At 36.4% G+C, this 23,587-nt stretch overlaps 1 protein-coding gene across 9 annotated transcripts in view; it reads right to left on the bottom strand.

Annotated features, from left to right (window-relative positions):
• Positions 1-1,506: 1,506 nt before the first annotated feature.
• The window catches only part of DTWD1 (DTW domain containing 1), a 28,938-nt gene continuing 6,857 nt past the window's right edge, over positions 1,507-23,587 (bottom strand). For 4 of the 9 annotated variants that reach the window (XM_006208385.4, XM_031672793.2, XM_072962479.1 and 1 more), the window contains exons 3-5: positions 21,878-22,021; positions 19,943-20,189; positions 11,680-11,994 (exon numbers count right to left, since the gene is read on the bottom strand). In XM_006208385.4, coding sequence (XP_006208447.2) covers positions 11,747-11,994; positions 19,943-20,189; positions 21,878-22,021 — 639 coding nt within the window. In that variant the 3' untranslated portion in view covers positions 11,680-11,746. Of the gene's footprint in view, positions 1,565-8,419; positions 11,029-11,679; positions 11,995-19,942; positions 20,190-21,877; positions 22,022-23,587 lie in introns of those variants that run through there. The other 5 variants (XR_012073324.1, XR_012073326.1, XR_012073325.1 and 2 more) reach the window with 5 other exon arrangements.

Below are 23,587 nucleotides of genomic sequence, written 5' to 3' on the forward strand. Positions count from 1 at the left end.
TTTAAAAATTTAACCAGAACTTCCATTCATGTTCTTTTCTGCTTCAGAAATTAACAGTTGTTAAGCTTCATAGATGCTTACTACGACTGTACTGTATTTCAATAATGTAAATATTTATAATACATTAAAAAACAAAATAGATACTACCTCTAAGTTTAACGTGTATTCAAGTTTTAAAGCTTACTATTAACTTTTCAAAACTTTTTATGATGAGTCTAGAGAAGAAAGTAAAATATGTGTACGTTATATCCTCCTATAAACTCACAGCACATCCAGAACAGTCTCTGAAGTATGCTCTATCATTTTTTATTCCCAACTTTACCAGCTGGAAAAATATTTTCAATGTCATAAATGATCTCAGGGCAAAGACAAAGGCCCAAAGTTCCAACAGTAAAACGTGGTCTCAGAGCTACAATAAATCACAGGCTGTAAGACCCTTTTAAGATTTTAGAAAGATGTCAAGCAATGCCTCGTAGGCCCTGAAGGCTAGAGAATAAATACCCTGGGCATTTTCTACAGCACCCAGATTCTCAGTCCAAGGTAGAAGGGGCCTGCCTAAAGGGGATTTATAGAAGTGGCTTTTGTCTAATGAGGTGGGCTAATTTGTTAAATAAAAGGCTCAGTTTTTAAGGCAATTGTAAGGATGAAGATACCATTAGCCAACTAAAAGAGACAAAAGCAATTCAAAAAGAAAAGTCTCTCTAGCCTCCCCAATTCTCTACAGATCTCCTTAAGTCTCTTTTTCTTAAACCCTCCTGTACAAACAAAAAGATAGCTGTACCAATTATCTATTGCTACAATAAAAACCAAACAAACAAAAAACAAAAAACAAAACTTAATGTCTTAATGATTTTTAAATTCCTCATGTGTCTGTGGATTGACTGGTGGTTCTTCTGCTCCAGATGGTGTCAGCTAGAATCACTCATACAGCTGCATTCAGATGGTGGCTAAGCTGAGCTGGGAGGTTCAAGAAGACCTCTCTTGGGGGGAGGTTTGGCTCAGTGATAGTGTGCTTAGCATGCATGAGGTCCTAGGTTCAATCCCCATCACCTCCATTAAAAAAAAAAATAAACCTAATCAGCTACCCCACTGGAAAAAAAAAAAAGACCTTTCTCACTCGTGTAGGGTCTTGAAAATGCAACTGATTGGGACATTTTCTTCCTTCCCTATGTGGCTTTTCTCTCCATGTGGTGTCTTTAGGGCTTCTCCACATAGTCTATCCTTCTCTTCAGAATAGCCTGGAATTCTAATAAGACCTGGATTGAAGGGGAAGGAAAACAGACTCCACTCCTTGAAAGGAAGAGTGGTATACTTGCACAGGAGGGGAAGAATTATCTGGGGATCACCTTTGACGACCATCACAGTCCACCCTCTAGCCACAATTCTTGTCCTACTCACATGCAAAAGTATACTCACCTTGTACCCTAAAAGTCTCATTGCTTGATGACACTAGTTTAAGTTCAGAATCTTCCCATCAAAATCAGATTCAGATGTGGAGAAAATGCCTCGGGTATTGTTCCTCAGGTGCAGCTACTTGGGAGTGGCTTCTCCCAGCCTAGGTTGTCTAGGATAGAAAAACCACACAGACACTCTGAGTCAAAAAAGGGGTCAGGGAAACAGGAGACACAGTGCTAAAATTGTTGTGTGGGCCCCCACACTAAAGACAAGGGGCAGTCCTTGACTGCGGTTCAGTTCATCCCTCTGGTGGTGATTTCTTAATCCATCCCTCACCTGGCTTCTTGGCTTCTCTCTCTGGAATTCTGGCTTTGCCTGCTAGTCATTCTTTCTTTTCCCTAAGAAATGACATGCACTGGGTTGGAAATATTTCCTCTCATTTCTTCTTTTATATTGATCAGTTCCTTCTTTAGCTCATTTCTCTTTTCTTATACATTATCATCAGTAGCTATAAAAATTTAATTGGTACTTTCATCACTCTGCCTGGAAACTTCCTTAAGACATCTATAAACTCATAAGGCTCATCTTCTGTCTTCTATATTATGGCTGACAAAAGTATTGCCAAGTATTCTGTTACCATATAACTCAGGTCCTACATTTTCCAGCACTTAATATTGTCCTTACTGCCTTCCTACCCTCTAGTAAGACTTTGTTCACTATTCTTCAAATCCTGGCTAGTAGCCTCTTAATCACCTGCATTATTTTTCTCCTGCATGTGTAGCATGTTGCCAAACTTAGTAGGCTTAACCAACACAAATTTATTATTATTAGATAGTTCTGTAGGTTAGAAGTGCAACACTGAGCTCACAGGAATAAAGTCAAGATGTTGGCTGAAATGTACTCCTTTCTGGAGGCTCTGGGGGGAATCTGTTTCCTTGCCTCTTTCAGTTTCTAGAGACCACCCACATTCCTTGGCTTGTGGTTCCTCTCATCCATCTGCAAAGCCAGCAACAGTGGGCTGAGTCCTCATTTTGCATCACTCTGACATCTTATGTATCCCTCTTCCACTTTAAGGACCCTTGTGTTTATATCGGGCCCACCTGGATAATCCAAGATCATCTCCACATATCAAGATCGTTAATCAAATCTGCAAAGCCTCTCTTACCATGAAGAATAACATATTCATAGGTTCTGGGGATTAGGATGTGGGTATCTCATGGTGCGGGAGCATCATTCTGTTCACCACACTGTCCTTTCAGCCTCCACTAATAGTCTTCTTGCCACTCTTCCAGTCTCCACCTGCTACCTAGTCTTCAAGCCAGTGTCACATGTTTTGGCATTCTGTTATGCTAACATACCACTCCAGATACCAATTTCTGTGTCTACTGTTGCATACAAACCACCCCCAAAATGTAGTGTTTTAAAATAGTAATCATTTACTACGGCAAACAATTCTCCGATTACTTGGTTGCTTTTGCTCCCCATGTGTGCTAGCGTCTCTTAGGCAGCTGCATTCAGCTGATCTCACTCAGTCAGCACATGCGGGGAGGGCATGATGCGAAGCAAAATGGCTCTCTGCTGTTGAGCTAGACTCTAAAAAAGTTGACAGCTGGAGGCTGCTGACCTCATTGCTTGCAGATGGGCAGCAATCCTTTCTTGAAGGTGAATCTGGGCAGCATATCTCCTTGCTTACCACAATCCACCCCTTGCTCTACATAGGTCTAGTTCTCTACATATGTTCAGAGAGCAGGTACTACAGGATCTTTTTCTGGAGCAACTTAGAAGACAGAGGTTAGCAGGACAAACTACAGCCCCAACTGCTGCAGGCAGGCTTGGCAGTACAATCAGCATTTGCCATCTCCCCCTCCACTATCAATTCTAGATTCCCCTCACCCTGCAGTACCACCTCTGCTGCTGCTGTTGGCTTAGGTGGTGCTGCGACTCAGACCCTCATTCCCTGAGAGGCCTGAGTCCCTACCATCACGCATTTTTCAGAGTGAGGTTGCTATACCTACTCATTACAGTCACAATTTGGTAAATATCACGTGGGCTCCAAACTTACTCCTTCCCACCTTTACAATGTAACAGGATCCCTACCTCCTTCTGATGATCAGAGTCAATTATTCCTGGCAAGATGACTCCTTTTCTTGCCTGCAGGTCTCTGTGTATAAGGAGACCAAAGTACCCAGGCAGCAGCTGCAGCTTATATTTCAATGCTGGTTTTGCTATATATCTTAGCAAGTGTCCCCTTGAGGGACCAAGACCACTCAACATGCAGAGTTCAGAGTTGTGAAGATAGGAAGCACAAGTAGTTCCCTAAGGGTCATTAGAAGTGACTGTAAGTGGTGGGGGACACCTCTTCCACTTCTTGTTTCTCGACTCATATTTTAAAATACTGGGGCACAGTGCCATATAAAGGTCTTTGAACCAGTGCATATAATACATCTTGGAGTATGGAACCTCATCCTTTCAGAGTATTGCCTCTGAACAGGTGTCCAGCTATACTTTCAGCAGGTTGCTCCGAGACTCCATCAGGCTGGCAGTTTCTGGTTGGTGAGATATGTGACACTATCAGTGGACTCTGTGAATAAGGGTCCACTCCTGCACCTCCTTTTCTGCAAAACAGGTTCCCTGGTTTGATGTGACATTATGTGAGATCTCCTGTTAGTGAATCTAATATTACATAAGCACTCAGATGGCGGTACTGACTGAAGCTCTTAGAGCAGGAAAAGGAATCCCATATCTGGAATATGGATCTATTACTGTGATGCGGAACTGCTGGTCCCTCCAGGATGGAAGGGGCTTGATGTAGCCAACCTGACACTTGGTCTCGAGGAATGGTGTCATATCGGGGGCTAAGTATTGCACTCTATTGCTAGTAGGTTGGGCGTTCAGCAGCAACAGGAACTAAATCAGCCTTGATCAGCTGAATCCATACTCAGTCTTCACCCCTTCCACAATGGACACTCCATTCACGTGCTCAAGTGCCAACACCAGTTGGCCAATGACTGAGGCAGGATGGATGATGTCAACAGGACAATTTATTCAGTCTTTTTTATTGTTTAGTGCCTCTTCAGCAGTGGGTGCTCTCTGGTGGGTGTTACGTGTGATACAAAGACCCTCACTGTTCATACTCACATTCAATGCCAATATGTCCATCCACAGGCTCCTATCCCAGACTTCCTCTGGTTGATCTTCCAATATTTCTCCTCCTAGCATAATTACCAGTTCAGCCACCCAGACTATTCCGTTCTGGATGAGCTTTGCATGTAATCAAAGAGGCCCACTTTCTGTAGAGCATCAGTGGTACTTAGCCATCCACTTCTGTTATTCTTAAATCGACAAGTTCCTTCATCAGTCTCAAATACCTGTTACACTGCACCCACCAGTTCATTCTCTTCCACAGGTAAACCCTCTCGTTTTACCACTAGTGAGAGTTGCCACTTTGAGCCAGGCATTCCTTATGGCCCATGTGCCACATGAAATGGAGTCCTCATTGGCAGCTCAGACCACTCCTGGGACCGACTGTCACAGCTGGGTTCTCAGTAAGATCCTGAGATGCAATTTGGGCTGCAAGATGTTTATCAGAGAACATTTGTTAAGGGAAGGAGAACTGGGCAGAGGAAGAAGTCGAGCTGCAATGGAGGAAGCTCTGGAGTGAGTTTTGCCTGACATAATATGATACATTAGGCTGAAATGGCAAGGTTTTTATACCCTCACTGTGCTCAGTTCTTGACGTAGGGAGGATGCGACTTCAGGTGAAGTGTTTTCTATAGCTGCTGCAGATGAACTGTCAACAGCTAGAGAATTTCTTTTCTCCATACTCCCTGCAGCTCATCAGCAAGTCTTTCCTAGAAGAGGGATCGAGACAGCACATCTTCATGTTTACCACAGCGTCTAACCCATTTGCTAATCATATTTCACTCTACCTTCAAAATATATCCAGGATCTGATCATTCCTTACCACTCTCCCATTATCATGATTGCTCTTGTTCAGGCAAACATCATCTTTCATACGGACTACTGAAATAGTATTCTAATTGATCTTCCTACTTAACTCCTTACTCTCTTACAGTCTATTTTTCATAAAGGAGTCAGAATAATCCTTTTAATATGTAAGTCAAATCTTGCTTAAATTCCCCAATGGCTTTGCACTGCACTCAGAGTAAAATCCAAACGTCTCACCATGGTCTTCAAAGCACTAAGATGTGCGCCTGTATTCCTACTCCACTATGATCCTACCTTTTACGACCTTTTCCTTTCCACACGGTGCAGCTGAACTGGCCTCCTTGCTATTTCTCAAACACGCCCAGTATGTTGCTGGCTTAGGACCTCTGCACATATTTTCCCCTCTCCTCAGAATGCTATTCTTTTAGCTGTCTCTACAACTCACTTTCTCTTCATTCAGGTCTCTGCTCAATTTTATCACAGAGGCTTTCCTAGACAACTGTACTTAAAACAGCATCCCTTGGAATTTGACACAACATTGTGAAATGACTATAACTCAATAAAAAATGTTAAAAAAAATGAAATGAAATAAAATAGCATCCCTTTCCTGCACTAGTTACTGTCTCTTACTCTGCTTTGCCTCCCTTCTTAGCAGTTATTATCTGACATGCTATATCCACCACCTAGACAAGAATCTGGCATATCGTAAGCAACCAAAAATTGTTGAACGGATGGACGGATGAATCCTGGGACTTCCCTTTGCCGCTTTCTTGATGCTCTCTTCCTCTCTTCCAGTTTCTTCCTGCATTTTGCCGGCAAACACCCTCCAGTATCTTCTTAAGTATCTTTATCTCAAGAAGGATTTATGGGAAGGCTGTTTTGTTTTTTTTTTTTTGAGAACTTTTATGTCTTTATTTCTATACTCACACACAATTAATGGATTGTTTGCTAGGAAACAGAATACAAGCAGAAAATCATTTTCACTTAAGAGTCCTGAAGTCATCACCCCATTGTCATCTACTTACCAAAGCTTTTGAGAAGTCCTATGACAACCCGATTCTTGATCTTTGTATGACCTGTTTCTTCTCTTTGAACACTTCGGTTATTTTCTCTGTATCTGTGGTGCTCTGCAATTCCTTGATAATAAGCCTTAATTTATGCCTTTTTTTTAATTCTAAAGACCTGTTTCCTTCAGTTTTAGGAATTAAAATAGAATTTCCCCCTACGATTCTCATTCTGTCTGCAACTTCTATTATCTAGATAAAGCACCTTATGGAGTAGTCCTTAAATTTTTTCCTTCAACTTCCCATTTCTTTGACTTTCTGGGAAGTTGAAAAAAATAAACATTCATTCTGAGTTTAGAAATGACCTTCAGAAAGGAAGCCAAAATAAAGTCTTGTTTTTTGACTCACTATTCACTCATTATAGACATTATAGTGGCAGAATTATTAAATAAAGATATTGAGGTCATAGTAAGTTAATCAGCCAACTGTTGGTGTGAACATTACAGCACAGGTGAGTAAATCTTCTCCCTCAAACACAATACTCTATAATAAATATGTAACAGGATAAATACGATTTACTGTAACTACATATAAAATAAGACTGCAGTTGTCAGTCTCAAGGAGGTAATATGTAAACATCACGGTTAAAGATAATTTTGAGAGTAGTGATTACTTCTCAGTAATCCAGCTAGAAACTCAATTTCATTACAATGTGCAACGTATGTGCAGATTAATAGATTAAGTGTATGAGAGACTTTCATTCCACCTAGCTAATACTCTTTTTCTGTGTGTGAATTTATAGAAACTGGTATACAGATAATCTCCAACTTTCTCCTTAACAACAAAGGGCAATGGCTAGTATAAGCACTATTGTCAGTAAATGTCTTTCCCCTCAAGGTTCTTATTAAATACAATAAAACATGTAGTTATAGTTTCAACTACAACTTGAAGGTTGGACTTTATTTGGAACTTACAATTTTCTATTTGTATGCTATATTTTGTCTTTCAACTCTTGTATTAATTTTTTGTTTCAGTAATCACATTCTTAATTTACAAGATCTCTTTTTTGTCTATTGCTTGTTCTTCATACTATCCCATTCTTATTTTGTGAATACAATATACTTTTTCTTTGAAGACATTTAGTCTTATTTTTCTCTTTTGTTCTCTGCTTGTCTGTTCCCTTTGGATTTCTCCCCCCTCCTTGTTAATTGGGCCCCTCTTTTTAATTTGGAGGCTTTCACCAAGTGTTATTGATGGGTGCTGAGTTTTGTCTAGTGGTCTTCATTGTAGGCTCAATTAAGTTTGCTTTGCCAAACTTTTCACTAGGGTCTCTTGATTGTCAGTATTTGGAGGCAAACCTTTGGTAAAATTATCACCTGCAGTAACATGGAAGGCAGAAAATGTACCTAACGCACTCATGGCACTGGGTGAGATTTTGCGGTAGAATTTTGAAAGAATAAGCTGAGAGCTATTACTGCAAGTTTTAAGGTACTCTAAGAGAAGGGCAAGCTCAAAAATAAGGAAGCGCGTATACAAATATTATTGAAAGGGAATATAGAGCCTATGCTGGAAAATGAAATTGTTTTTCACCAAATCAAATGTGTGATTGTTAAATATTGCTTTAGGACAAAGACCAAATCCAGGGTATTGCATTACCATGGCCTCAAGAAAAGACCAAATAAAGGGTGTAACTACACACTCGTCTTGTACAACCTCTGAAGGGATTAAGGGGATGCCTTTCAGCTGAATCAAAGAACTACTAGGAAGATCAAGGAAATTAAAAGATTGATAAGCTCAATACATACACATCTCTACAAACTAAGTCATGAGTACTTTGAACATCTCAGGCTGAACTACTTTCTCTAATCCTCTTCCACTGCAGTCTTCCTGACCTTTACTCCCCCAGCAACTTCCATATTTGGGTGAGCTTCAACTCCTTTATTAAACTTCTATTAATGTAATATTTATAACAAATCTGCTTTCCTTACCAAATACAGACTAAACTATCTGGCTTCTCTAGAAAAAAGAGCCTGAGGCAAAAAATTAAATCTGCTAATTTATTAGAGGGGGCAATCCAGGCTGATGACAGTAAAAAAGAAAGTAAGGCTAGCAAGGATTGGAAGCAAATGCAAATTGACAAATTACTGTATTGCATTTGGTTTCTGCTTCATGAAAAGACATTGCTGATAATTTGGCAAGTACACTTGCTTAGCTACATGGTACATCTCTGGACAGAAGAATGAAAAATTGAACCTCAAAATAGTTCATCAGAAGAAGGGAGAGAAATTTGTCTGACAGCTTCTTCTAGCCCATTGATCCAAGTTTTCCAGTTAACTTCACTGCTCCTTATGGCATCATCTAGCTCTTTTGACAGTCACTGGGGAAACCCTGTGGCATGGTGCTTCCTTGAGTCCAGAAGTGTTGGGATCGGTCCTGGATTCTGAGCATGTGGCTAGTTGACCTCAGGCAGAAGAATCACTCAAATCCTCTGGTAGTGTGTCACTATGTAGGGTGGTAGCTATGACAAAGAAAGTGGTTGATGGCCTAGGAAACAGTGGGGCCAAGAATCTGAGAAGGCACTTGAGAAACATCTGTTTGATACTGTGTCCAAATATGAGATATCTATTGGCACAACAATGCTGTATTATAACAGCTATAAAGCCTCAATGGCAGGGAACAATGGACATCCCTTGCTCACACATCTGGAATCAGATAGGTGTCAGTTAGGTGGTCCTGCTGATCTTGGCTGGGATGGCTCATATATCTGAGGGTTGACTGGCTATCAGTCAATCTAGACAGAATACAGCTGGGGCAACCAGGGCAACTTGGCTTGGCTCCATGCATATCTCACCCTCCAGCAGGCTAACCCAGGCATGTTCGTGCTTATGGCAACAGCAGTAGCACAAGGGTAAGTGGAAATACACTAGATGTTTGGAAATACGTATCATTCTCCAGAATCAGTGAGAAGGTACTCCAAAGGAGCATGAAAAAAGACTGTGAATATGACGAATACAGGGAGGAGTAAAGAATTAGGATTTTGTTCAAACAGGTATATTGTTTGGGGGGAAGAACTTGAGATTTGTCTGTAAATTAGGCTCTTATGAAGTATGTGGGTCATCTTTCCTACAACAGCTGTAAGGTAGGGGCAAATTAGTTCCTTTTCTTCCCCCTTCTCCCTTTTAATTATATTTAGTTGATTTGTAGAGCCAGTTAAATGGCAGTAGATTCTGGCTCAGGCAAGTTCAAATTTAGCCCAGAGAAATTCAACTTTGGCCCTGTTTAAATCAATTCAGGCCTTCCTCTGTTCCCAAGGCCACGTTTTAAAAATGAAGAAATCCATTCTAACTTCATTCTTATAAAATAACTGATAGCCAGTTACCACCTATTAACTCATAGGCAAATTGGCTAGTTAATGTTGCTAAGACTATGGGACCAACAATGTTCAGACATTACATAATCCACGTTCTTTTTTTAATGAAGAGAATAACACAATGGGGACCTCACTGAACCAAATCAGAAGTCCCAGATGCTAGATAAAGTTCTACCACTAAATAGTTATGTGACCCTATGGGCAAGCTGCTTAATCTCTTCAGGCCTCAACTGCCACATATATGTTAATCAGGGACTGTTCTAAATCACAATGTTTCAAATGTCCACAGTACGTTAGTAGGCATTACTTATTCAAATATGTTTAAGAAATACTAACTTAAATAAAGTTTAAAATGTTTATTTCAGAACTTTCCAGCACTTTTATGCTGTACCTTTTGAATCTCTAAGAGGGAAATATAATGTGCAATAAATAAAGTTTACCAGTAACTTATTTTCTTATAAAAACGTGTCCCACTGAATACACTTTGGAAAATGTATTGCTATTTCCAGCAACCACTTGGGTGAATTTATCAGTCATGGTCCCATAAAAAGAGCAACTTCAAATGGGGACATTTGAGAAGAATATAACTGACTATTTACAAAGGTATAGGCAAAGTTTAGGGAAACCAGCAAAGTGTAATGACCTGCCCTGGAGCTAGTAACACCTAGGAGTCATTACTACCCATAAGTGAAAAGGGGGCCTGACATTAACTGGAATAACTGCCTGGAAAGGGATGCCTGATAGGACGGCCTTCAGTAGAGGGACAAAGCCTATCCATGGTGACCTGGCAGGAAAGGAGCCAGGGAAATAAATAATACAATTTCATTTTTTTTCAACCTCTAAACTCCTGCTGGTGCTTCCATTTGCTGAACCGAACCAAAAGTCAGTGGGCAAGGGGACCTACCTCACAGAACAGAGAGCAGAATGGGAAAGAGTGAAGGGTGGATCCGGAAGGCAAACAGAAGCTAGTCAGCGCTGTAGGACTCCATTCACGAGCAGCTAGATTAGATGATCACATGATGTCCTCAGGACTCAGTCTATCTCTCCACTCTGCTTTCCTCTGCTGGCTTCATTCTAAGGCAAGTTCTTGCTACCTGCAGCACAGATGTCACCAGCATCTCCAGGGTTATATCATGCTTAGTTTACAATTTTATAAAACAATAAAAAGAATAAACACATTCATAGCACTTACCATATGCCAGGTGCTGCTGAAAGCCCCTTAGACACATTAACTCAGTTAATCTTCATCATAATCCCGTAAGATGGCTACTGTATTACTATCTCTTCAGAAATGAAGAAACTGACATATGACTGGTAAGTGGAAAAGGAAAGCTGAGATTTACATTCAGGTAGTCTCGCTCTAGAGTCTATGCTTTTAACCACTGCTTATTGAAAAATAAACCTTATCTCCTACAGCATCCGTATTACTTATCAACAGGATATTGGAACACATGCTCATCCTTGGATCCATCACTAGGCACTTTGCTTGCTAAACTGGGTCATGTCCATCCCTATGGTAGGACATGATTGCTAGCAATCCCCCCCCCAACAAGATGGCAGGCACATGAAAAAAGCAACAAATGTCCACCACAGACAGTGCCGACTTAAAGGAATAGCCCTAAGGACTGGAGCTACAATTCTAGTTCCGCCTATGTTTGCCATTAAGCTTAAGCAAATTACCTGAGATTCTATGAGTATAGGTGGAAAGATATAAAGATCTCTAAACAAATATCTAATTATATCTAGTCATATAGATATAAATGTAACATTACTATGTTAAAATACAGTAATAAAACTGAGATATGTCAGACTTGAGCAACTTGAAATCAATTTTTTGGTTAACACCATCTCTGAAAACTCCCTTAGAAACAACCTCCTTTTAAAAAATATGAAGTAAAATAAATGAAATCTTATTTTTCCAAGTGACCTTACAGACATTATACATGAATATGTCCTAGGAATAAACAAAACACAATTATAATTTTATTGATTTTAGCAAAATAAAATGACATAAGTGACTTCTTAAAAACTAACGGGTAAGTTTTCTTGTTTCTTTGTTTCCAGGGCATTTGGCATTCTTTATTAACTGGTGCATAAAAGAGTAGAAAAATAAAAGATTATCATATTGTCCTTTATACTTTTCTTTTAATATATCAGTATGATAGTCTACCAGAAAGTAGTAAATGGCTTCAATTGTGGAAAGGAAGGTATCTGGCTTTCCTTTTTGATGGCGCCAAAAGCAAGTCTTTCTTGTTTTCAATTCAACTTGCAGCAACCCTGCCAAAAACAAGAGAAGTATAAATATTGCCTGTTAACCACAGGGTGTGGTACAATCATGAAGATTTCTCTTAATTAGTTTAAAGATTTTTTTTTAAAAACAGAGTACAGATAAACTCCTTCAATCCCAATTCCAAATAGGATATTTTTCCTCAAATGCATTAAGGTATATACAGAAGCAATATAAAAGACAGAATGAATGGTAACTGAGGAAGCAGCTTGCAGCAACCCTGCCAAAAACAAGAGAAGTATAAATATTGCCTGTTAACCACAGGGTGTGGTACAATCATGAAGATTTCTCTTAATTAGTTCAATAGATGACTGAATTAAGGAAATGTGATATATATTATGTAAAATCTAAAAATATGCAACAAATTAGTGAATAAAACAAAAAAGAAGCAGACTCACAGATACAGAGAACAAACTGTAGGGGAAAAAAGGGTTATTATAGGATAATATGAAATTGTGTGTGAAACTTTTGAAAATTGTAAAGCACTATAGAATTTGAAGAATCTTTCATTCAATAAAAAATTAAAAAAAAAAAAAAGACAGAATGACATCTTACCCATGACAGTTACCTATAAGTCCTGGATCCTGTAGCAAAGGGTTAAAAGTAGTTAACATTTAAGATGTTCATCTCTTTCTGTTTTCTACCTACAAGTGTCTTTTTTTATTTTAACCTGTGACAGAATTAAATTCACCAATTTTCAGGAGAGTTTCATTTCCTTGATAAACTGACATTTAAAACATCATTCTGAAACTCACTGAGACCAGATAGGCAGGTTAATGGTCTTTAATACTGTTAAAAATTGACTTCTAGATTACCATTTTTTGGGTACCTAGAGCTGTTTCATTAGCTGTCACATCTGTGTTTTGCAGCCTCAATGACACAATCAGCTAACGCCTTGTTCCTGTATATTTAGAGAGGAAATAACTCATGAAATCACCTAGTAGTACTCTCATCTCTTATAACACAGATGTCAACATACAAATCCAGAATGCTTTGAGCACCTTAGACCAGTACTCAGACTCATATATTTAATTTGCTATACTTTTTTAAAAGTGTATTTTATTTTAAAGTAAAAAATAAAAGGGAGAAGGTAGTATCAAAATTGGCCCACTGACCCAGATTAGGAACTTCTGAGTCATTAAAGACTTCCTATTATCACGCTTCACTTTACTCTAAAAGCTACCTAAGAAATGTAGCAGAGAATGACAAGAAATAAATAATATAAAAATACATTAAGAGATACGGAGGATCAAACATGTATCTAATAAGAGAGCAAAGAGAATGGAAGAGAGATAGCATCTAAAAAGATAATGCCTAGGACTTTTTCAGAAACTGTTTTTAAAAATGCAAAGCCACAAATACATGAAATAATGTATCTTAAGCAGGATAAACACAAAGAAATTGCTGCCTGGATCCATCACACAGTCTAACTGTAAAAGGGCAAGGAAAAGAGAAGACTTTTTTTAAAGTCATTGAGAATAGGCAGATCATATTCAAAAGGATGGTAATCAAAATAACAGGAGGCTTTTCATTAATAAAAACAGAATATTGAAAACTCTGGAATAAAATCTTAAAAGTGCCACGAGAAAATAACTGGCAATCTAAAATTGTCTACCTAGCAGAAATATACATGAGGAACAAGAGTGAAAAACATTAATAGACAAACAAAAATATACCAACGAACATAAGCCAACTGGAGATCCAATGACAGGAGTTTCTCAAGAATACATTTCAGCAAAGACAGTCTGAGTTAAAGGAATGCTGAGCAAAGAAAATGGTTAATATCTATGCAAATCCAACAAGTGCTGCCTGAATAAAACAAAAACAATAATACTATCTAATTTGTGCGCTGAAAATAAAGGACAGAACAAAAAAATAATGAAGAAAATAGTAATAACAACAGTGAACCAGGAGGACGAATGAATCAAGCTTAAGTGTATTAAGTCCTTACAGTGTTCAAAAGCGGAAGTAAAAATATCGTTTGACTTTGAATTTTTTTAAGTTACATGTGCATAGTACAATTCCCTAAAAGAACCAAAATAGGCATATTGAAAAATGGAATTAAAAAAACCCTTAATCCATCAAAGAAAAGCCAGGAAAAGAAAAAAATAGTAAAAAGTAAGACAAATAGAAATAAAATTAAAATGGTAGGAAAAGGTCTAAATAAATCAATATTATAGCAAATGTAAAGAGACTACACCTTCCATTTAAAAGACACTGATTATCAGATAGAAACACAACAGGGATGACTTCCACAGGTCACTGCACTGGAGGTCTTAACACAGACAGTCATACAAAAACAATTAATTAGATGCACAAGAACTGAAAAGGAAGAAACCAGCTGACATAAACAGAAAATGTTTTTTTTAAATATATGAACAAATTATTAGAAATATTCTGGGGTAGAGAGAAATGTAAAGACACAAGAATGTAAACATGAAAGAATGATAAATTCTACATTAAGAATTTCTGTTCCTCAAAAACTGCCAGTAAGAAATACAAAAGATGAGCCATAAACTGCAAGAAAAGATTTCAAAACATTATTACCTGTATTCTAGAATATATAAAGATTCCTACAAGTCAATAAGAAAAGAAAAATAAAACACTAGAAAAATGGGCATAAGTATTTCACAGAATAGGACATGTGTACGGCCAAATAAGCAAACACAATGATGCTCAATCCAGGCAAATTGTGACCACAGTGATACCACTTTATACTCACTAGACTGGCAAAAATCAAACATTTGGCAGTACAATGGTAGAGGGGATTATGAATCAATGGGACCTCTTACACAGTAACAATGGGAGTATGAATCTGTATACTCACACTGTGGAAAACAATTGGCATTGTCTCGTAAAACTGAACATCCTCTTTTGTAACAACCAAGCAATTTCACTTCTAGATATGTTTTCTAGAGGAAGACTGCACATGTGCAAGAACATTCATAGTAGCACTGTGTGTAATAGCAAAAACTAGAACTAATTCAATTGTTTCATCAATAGGAGACTGAATAAACTCACAGATGTTACACAACAGTGAAAATGAATAGATTACAGCTACAATCATATAACATGGATAAATGTTGGAAATAAAATGATGCGTTTAGAACACTAGTCCTGAGAAAACAACATACAGCTCAAAAAAAAAAAGCAAAACTAAATAATTTAATCTAAGAAAGCAAATCTTTAACCTAAAACTTTAATCTAAAAGAGCAGAAGAATGGCAAACACACAATTCAGGAGAAAAGTTAACTCTGTTGAGGGGATAAAAAGAATGGCACGGGGAGAACACAGATAGATGGAAGTTACTGATGTAATTCCGGTGCTTGGGTTCTTAATAGTTCATTATATCATTAAGTGCTGTAACAATGCTATATATATTCTTTCATATGTTTCATAATTTAGTTTAAAAATTATTTAGAAGTGTTTCCCTATTTAGTGTCAGAATTGGAGCTGAAAGTCAGGTCGTAGCACTTTCTTTCCACTACTCTTAAAATACAAATAAATTCATGTCTATGTCAGGCTTTAAATTCTTTAATGATGCCACAGCAACCATGGGAAAAAGACCAAATTCCCAGCATGTCATTCAAGGGCATTCGTAATTTTAATTTCTTCAGTCTCTTCTACCATTCTCATGTATACACACATTCTACACCATATTCAACTTTTTCAGGCTCCTGAATGCAAAATGGTATTTTTATATTCTTGTGCATGTCATTCCCTTTGCCTGACATGCCTCTCCCTTATCTTTTTATCCATCAGCATTTCAACATAGACAGTGACCCTTCCAGGGACCCCAATAAGAATAGGATGCTTGCTGCACCCAAAACTTAGAAAATTTTCTATAAAAGGTTGCATGGCAGATAATGTCCATTGTCCTCTCAATATTCACTTTCTCCTTCTCTTTTATTAACAAATCTCAATCCTGTTCAGTGTGGTATGCGTCCAGCTAAAAACAATTTCTTCAGCTTTCCTTATTCCAGGTGGTCATATGAACATGTTCTGGCCGAAGGAAAAATAAAATGGAATCTCCTAGGTGGAACTTCCAGGAGAGCTATTTTTTTTAATTTGTTTTTCTTTTTTTGTATAAAAAAGCCAGACTCTACGAAAACACACACACACACACACACACTGCCCTCTGCCCTGCCTAAAAAAATGGGATACCTCAGGAACTAGCAGCCTTCTCACAGACAGGAAGATGAAAGAGATGGAGAAGAGAAAAAAAAAGGGGAGTCTGAGTCCTTAACAGCATTGTGAAGTCCCGGTACCAGACCCGGACTACCTGCCTCTGGTCTTTCACATGTAAAAAGTAAACCCAAACTTGTTTTAAGATTCTAGCTGAGTTTCTGTTTCATGTAGTTGAACAAAACCCTAATTAGCAGCGACTATTAACAGTCAGGGTAAAGATATTACCTTATTCTCTTTCATGTACCTCAAATCTAGGACACTGCCTAAGAACAGGTATTCAACAAATATTATTGAATGAATGGATATATCACAAAAGTCATTTTGGTTTTAAAGTATTCTACCTAGATATCTGAAAATTTTTAATTTAAATTATTTTGATTCAAAGATACCCAAAAGCTGTAACAACCAAAACCAACCCCTTTTGAATTATTTGTATTAATGTTAATTATAACCAATAAGTAAAAACAGTATTTGAAAATGCTCTAATTAGTACAATTAAAACCTTAACATAAGATTTTGACATCATCAATGTAATTTCTATAAGCAAAATAAGACAATACAAAAACTAAGCAGAGAGTAACTATTAAAACGGTACTGGTTTCTATAATATGTGCACTATGTTCTAAAATGTTTGATATAAAGATCAAGATTCAGTGATTACTACCACTAATCCATCCTGTTTTAAAGATTTGCTTGGAAGTATAAAGAATATTTTAAAACATACTAAAATATACAGACATGAGATTATATAAAAAACTAATACTTATTTTTGAAAGTTTAACATATACATTAAAAAAATTCTCTTGCTAGTATTTCTGGCAATCAGTAACTTTAAGATAAAGTTAGTAAAAATTTTTAGCTGTAACACACTAATTATAAATGACTTTTCCTTCCAAAATTATCATCTGAACTTCAGCTGGCAAATGGGAATGAAAATATTGAGTGACCCTCATACTGTCCTGAGGACTGAATGAGGCAGTGTTACGTATGCCACAGCACTCACCGACACAGAATACAGTTTAGGCAATGCTTATTATTATGTGACCAAAGGTGTCACTTTGAACACAGTCAACACAGTCAGAATGAAGGGAAAGGACTGACTGACTTTTAAAAGAAATTACAATGTAACACCAGTTATAATAACTCGAACTCTTTCCCCAACAAAAACAAACCATCCTTCCCCACACATTCCCCTCAAGCTTTCCAATGGTGAGTCTTCAAGAATGTTGTCCCTCTTCACTTGTATGCTTAATTTTTATGATTAAATTAGGCACTCAACCTTCAAATGTTTTATGCTGACAGTAGTAAAACATCCACAGCCATTTCTCTGTATAGTTCAGCAAAACAGTGTATTTTTACATTGTTAAGGGGATTCGTAATTTCTGCAATCACAATAAGATAACAGAAACATTCCAATAACACTACATTTGAGGTTTTAAACTGAGGTTTAGAGTTGGTTTGTTCAGCTTAGTCCCATAAAATGATAAAATGCTTTAAAACCTAATGGCAGCGATTTATAACAAAGGTTGTTTCTTGTGGAAGTAACTTGGCTTATCTGGAAATTGGTACTTCACATATACGAGATTATAAATATGTTGACCCCCAAAAACTTCCAGTGGTACAAAAAGGAGCCAGAAGGGGCAGAGGTTGAAGTAGGACATGCAGAGAAGACTGAGCCTAGAAATCTGTTTATTTCATGATTTTGAAGGAGTTAATAAATCTCTTCAAAAATGTTTGACGTAGCACAGAATTGAAATATATGACACTTTCTATGGGATCTGGGAAGGAACAACAGAAATTTTTGTACAAATGTGATTTTAAGCTTTAAACACAAACGTGGACACTGAAAACAGATTCGAACTGTACCTCAATAATTCCTTTTATAGTTTTTCACAGTGTTAACACTTACGTTCTTCATTTGATCTTTTCTATACCATATAAGGTAATTATAAAGAAAAATAGCTCAGAAAAATCTTCAGACTGCAGAGTAACTTGCTGTTGTAACCGTCCAAGGTAACGGGGCAGGCAGCACTCCAAAGGGCAGGGCTTTAGTGTTCCATCTCTCTATTATTCAACATCAGCAACGAGACTTCACGCCTTATGCTCTGCAGTCTTTCTCTGTTTCTGTCTCTGTCTCACACACACACACAATTTTTTCTCTGTCTCTATCTCTCTGCTTATCTTTCTCACACACCTACACGCAAGCACACACACAATGAAAATGATGAAGCAATCTTCCTAACATGTATGATGTTCTCAAAGGTGCCAGCTATATAAATTAAACTAGTTAAATCTGGTATTGTCAATCACTGTAGCTTGGGACTAATTAACAAAAGACTCCAAAAACTGTCATAAAGTTTCTTTTCTAGATAATGTACATTTTTAACAATTGCCTGGGAGAAGCTCTCCCAGGCTGAAACTGTTTTGGAAACTACCTAATACAAACTTGCTTTCTAATGGTACACAAATAAAGCCACCAAAAAGCTAGAAATAAACCTAAAACTAAACCTAAATAAACCCTGCTGTACCAGAAAGACTAATGAGGCCATGCCACAAAGGATGTGAAGTGTGTCCAGTGGCAAAATCTGAGACAGTTTGGGCATCAAAAAGAACGTAATCATGATAGATTACAATACACTGAATTAAAAGGAAATCCGTAAGATAACAATAATTTTAAAAAGGGGCAGGGGAGAGGAGAAAAAAGAAGAGAGGAAAAAAAAGACAAGCTCTTCTTTATAGAAGAATGCCAGCTAACAAATTTAGAATAAATAATAACATTAAAATTTCACCATTTTGCAATCCTTAATGCAGTAACTGATTTAGGCAACAGTCATCAATACATACTAAAACCACTCAGTAAAAAGCAGTTGGGCAATAGTTCACAGTCTTGAAGCATCACCCCGCAGATGACTAGTATTTCAATCAAGGAAATAAACCTTTATAATGGCCAGATCTGGCAATCACCACTGTAATCAAGGAATTAAATTTATCAGCAGTAATGAAACAACTTATATTATATCCTCCTGATTTGATGTGTACAACTTTAGCTATGAATAGGGTAACCACATAATTTATCAGTGAAATAGCTTCACTTCTGAGAGTAAAAGGGAATGCTATTAATAATTACACCAAAACAAGAGATATAAACTATAATCATCATGGACAACCCTGGATTTATCCTTATGTGAAGTATCCCTGCAAAAATATTTTAAATGAATATAATCATGAAACTTTCAGACAATTGACCTGTCCTCTTCTCAAAAGTCTAAGTCATGAAAAACAAAAACAGGGGACTGTGCCACATTAAGAGAGGCTAAAGAGACATAATAACCAAATGCAATGTGAGTTTACATGCTACATCAGAAGAAAGATAAACTATAAAAGATATCTGTGGGTCAATTTGCAAAAGTGAATATGGACTATATATTAGATATTACAGAACTTTTGCTTATTTTCTTAGAGTAATAATAGTATTGTGATTATGCAATTATCCTTAAAAGACGTACACTTAGGTATTAAAGGGTGATGTGTTATAAAGCCTGCAACTTAAATTCAAATGGTTCAACAAAAAATTTATATGATATCTAAGTATACACACACACATATGATAGAGAAGGAAAAATAGAGCAAATGTGGCGAAATGTATGGGTATTCAATGCAACTCTTCTAATATATCTGTAGATGTGAAGTTTTTTGAAATGAAAGTTTGGGGAAGGAGCAATTTAAAAAAAGACAACTCTTTTTTCTTACCTTGAAGCCTCTCGTCAGTGAATATTTTGTTTGTTTGGTTCCAGGTGCTATCTATAAATACAATTTTTTTCAGTGTTGTGTCTTCACACTTGCTGTCATTCAAACCCTGTTCTTCAGTTTTCTTGCGTTTAATGGACGGCTTGTCAGGGTCATCATTTTTGCTTCTAACATTTTGAATCCTTTTTTGTAGATGAAAAGAAATATCCTTTACTGAGACAGACTTGGGTCCAGGAAAAACAAGAGCAACCTAAAGCAAAGAAACTTCAGTTAGTAGTGTGTTATTATGATCTTAAAATGAATAAATTCTGACTTAAAACTTTAAGAGAAAAAAATATGTTGAATATCAGAGAAATAAGTATTAGGTTCCATTATATGAGTTTCCTTAATATGTATGGTAAAGTTTTTGGGTTTTCTCTACTAACTTACAATCATAATATATTATCTAGAAATATTATTGTACTTCAAAATATGTTATTCACCTATTGATGAAAGTCAAGTTAATTGTACCTTGAATCAAAAAAACTAAACTCTATAACATTTTATAAGATAAAAGACGAAGCATGAGATACATTTTAAGAGAATCATTGAAAAGTGCTCAATAATTAAATACCATTTTCACTTATATAATAAGCAGAGATAAAACAGATGATACAGCCAATGCTAGTGAGGAAATGGTGTCACGGCCTTTATAGCCATCACTGATGTGGGTTTAAATAATGTAACGCTTGTGAAAACAACTCCTGCCACAAAGTAGGTATCCAGTAAATATTTATTAAATGAACAAATATTAATAGAATCATGGGTATTTTATCCCCCATATTTTTCTCTATTTCCCATGTTTTCTTTAATGAACATGCATCATTTTTAATATGAAAAAAATTAACATTATAAAAATTAACAAAAAATCTTGAATTTATAAACTTCAAAATTATAAAAGTTTTTCAAACATTCACAATGCATGCCTTTATTTCCCCCATATCCAATTAGCAAAGTCCAGGGCTTCTTAATTTTCTTAGACTATAAGCATTTCATGTCTTTTTATATTACCTAGCACTGTGTTGTACTTAATTGACATAAATGATATTTAGTTGACTGGAGAAGGAAACACAAATATATTCCTAGACCCAAAATTCGGATATTATTTACAAGCACAACTTTCTAAATAAACACAACCAAAAAATATAAACATATTGATAGGAAAGAAAAACTTACCAAGTTCCTTCTTGAACAAATGAATGTATTAATTTTTCATTTTGTTTCTATATTAACCACACCTACAAATGGTCCCCAAAGGACCTAAAAGTGGCGTTATGCTTCTTTTAGAAGTACTCAAAGCCTAGTTTTTTGAGATCTATCACAACATTACTTTTCACAAGACCAGTACTATCTCACTAATGTGATCATTTCAACTCTATGAAAACCAATGAAGACTCTAGACATGTGCAAAGAAGGCCTTTGCGTAGCCAAAAGAAATACTGCAAAAGCCATGTGCTGAAACTCTTAATTTAGGGAGATTTTCTAAAAATATCCTTCTAGCTTAGTCTATTTTTTTTCTTTTGGAGAAATTCCAACATTTCTAATCTGGTTCCTCAGTTGGTATCAAATTAGACTATCTCTGTGTGGTACAAGCAGAAGAATGAAGAAGGGAGAAAAGTAAAAGCAGGCCTACTAATACTGGCAAAGAGTAAAAACCTGAAGAAGAATGCAGACAATACACAAAAAGGGGAAAGACAGACTCAAAAAATCCCGACAATCTAGAATCATTTGATCTCTGAAGACACCGATGAAGTAAATTGAGTATTGTTTAAGTGCTACATAAGGTTAACCCTAGATCATTAAGAGAAATACTAAATTATATTCAAGTAAGGTAGGCAATGGAGTTTAAAATTCATTTTTAGATTCAATGTGAAGAGTTGTAAAAAATAAACTGCCTACTTCATGGTCCTTTTCTTCATATTCTGGAATACAAGGATATGTATAAATATTTACAAACTCAGGTGCTAAGAGTTTTGCATGTACAGCAGTGCTTTTGCCATCTGTTTCATTCGGATGTTTAATGATGTCAATCTCCAATGGAAGCTAAAATTAAAAAAAAGACAAACAAAACAAATATAAAAATTCTAATTTTTATGTTAATAAAAATGATCTTTAAAGCTTAAACAGCAAGGCCACACTAAGTTCCTATAAACACACTTATGGTTTGAAAATCATACTTTTCTAGACCAGACTATTAAGAATGGTAAGACTTATAAAGCAAACCTAAATTTACTCCTCAATCAATATTGTTAGTCCAGTAATAAAACATCTATTTTCAACTCATTTAGCATCATTTAACTTATTTAACTCTTAAAGCAAAGGTCCAATGTCATTTTCATTAAAGTTACAGACGCATTGAGTCCTATTCCTTGCATTTCAACATCTATGCCAAGAACATTTTTTATAATTTCTACAAGCTTTAGGTTTGTTAATTTGACAATACATTAAAAGGACATACAAGTTTGGGCAAAAGTTTTGTATCTAAAATTCAAGTTAAAATTTTGTTTCTTAAAAATCATTTGAGGTCAAAAGTATTATCTTTGATTGCTACCATCATGATTCTCCACATGACTAACAGCACAAGTGAAATTTGTTATCAATTGGAAAAACAGTAACACAATAGTTCCAGGAGGTGCACTTTATATAAAAAATAACTCTCTTCAAAATCATTTTACCTATTTTCCTTAAGGTTTCATTACTTACTCATTATGAATTATATCCTGCTTCAATCCAAAATAACATTATCTGACAAATTTCTTGAGATAAATTTTTCTATTATTTTGCTGACTTATTTGGTTTAGTTTTCTGTGTTCCATGTAAGTCCCACACTCAGTCATGAATATGAAAATAAAAGCCAAGTCATATCTCCCCCATTGCATATAAGAAACTCTCTCTGAGATGGTTTCTTCACTCTAGAGTTCAAACGACTCATCTGTTATGATAAGCACTTCCAGCTCCCATTCCACACTAAAAGGCAAGATTCTAGGTATTTACACTGGGGCACACAGCTGTTTTACCCTGGAGTACAAAACTACTTTTCTTGTTTGCTTTAAAAAAAAAAAAAGCTTTATTAAAGAGATAAAATTGATATAATAAACTACACATATTTAAAGTGTACAATCTAATGAGTTTTAACACACTACACCCTTGAACTCATCACCACAATAAAGACAATGAACATACCCGTCACCCTCAAAAGTCTTCTGGTGCCTCCCTCCTTCCCCTTTCCCCATCAACGACCACCCACAGTCTTTAGGCAACCACTGATCTGCTATCATTATTGGTTAGTTTGCATTTTCCAGAATTTTGTATAAATGAAGTCATACAATATGTACTCTTTGCATCTGAGAATAATTATTCTGAGATTCATCCATGTTGTGTGTATCATTAATTCCAGACCTGTTTTTTAAAGGATCAGTTGCTCCCAATTGTATATATTTTATCTTTCAGGATGATTGTGTGGGAACATAGTATATGCCTACAAGGGCAATAAATATGTAACCCAAATAGTTTTCAATCTAGTGTCTCAAACCCCAAGTCTCCTACCTTCCCACTTAGGCCCAATAATCATTTTTAAGTTGACGTCAATTACTTCAAATCATCAAACCA

The sequence above is a fragment of the Vicugna pacos genome, chromosome 6 (genome assembly GCF_048564905.1).
Source record: "Vicugna pacos chromosome 6, VicPac4, whole genome shotgun sequence".
Taxonomy (NCBI): Eukaryota; Metazoa; Chordata; class Mammalia; order Artiodactyla; family Camelidae; genus Vicugna; species Vicugna pacos.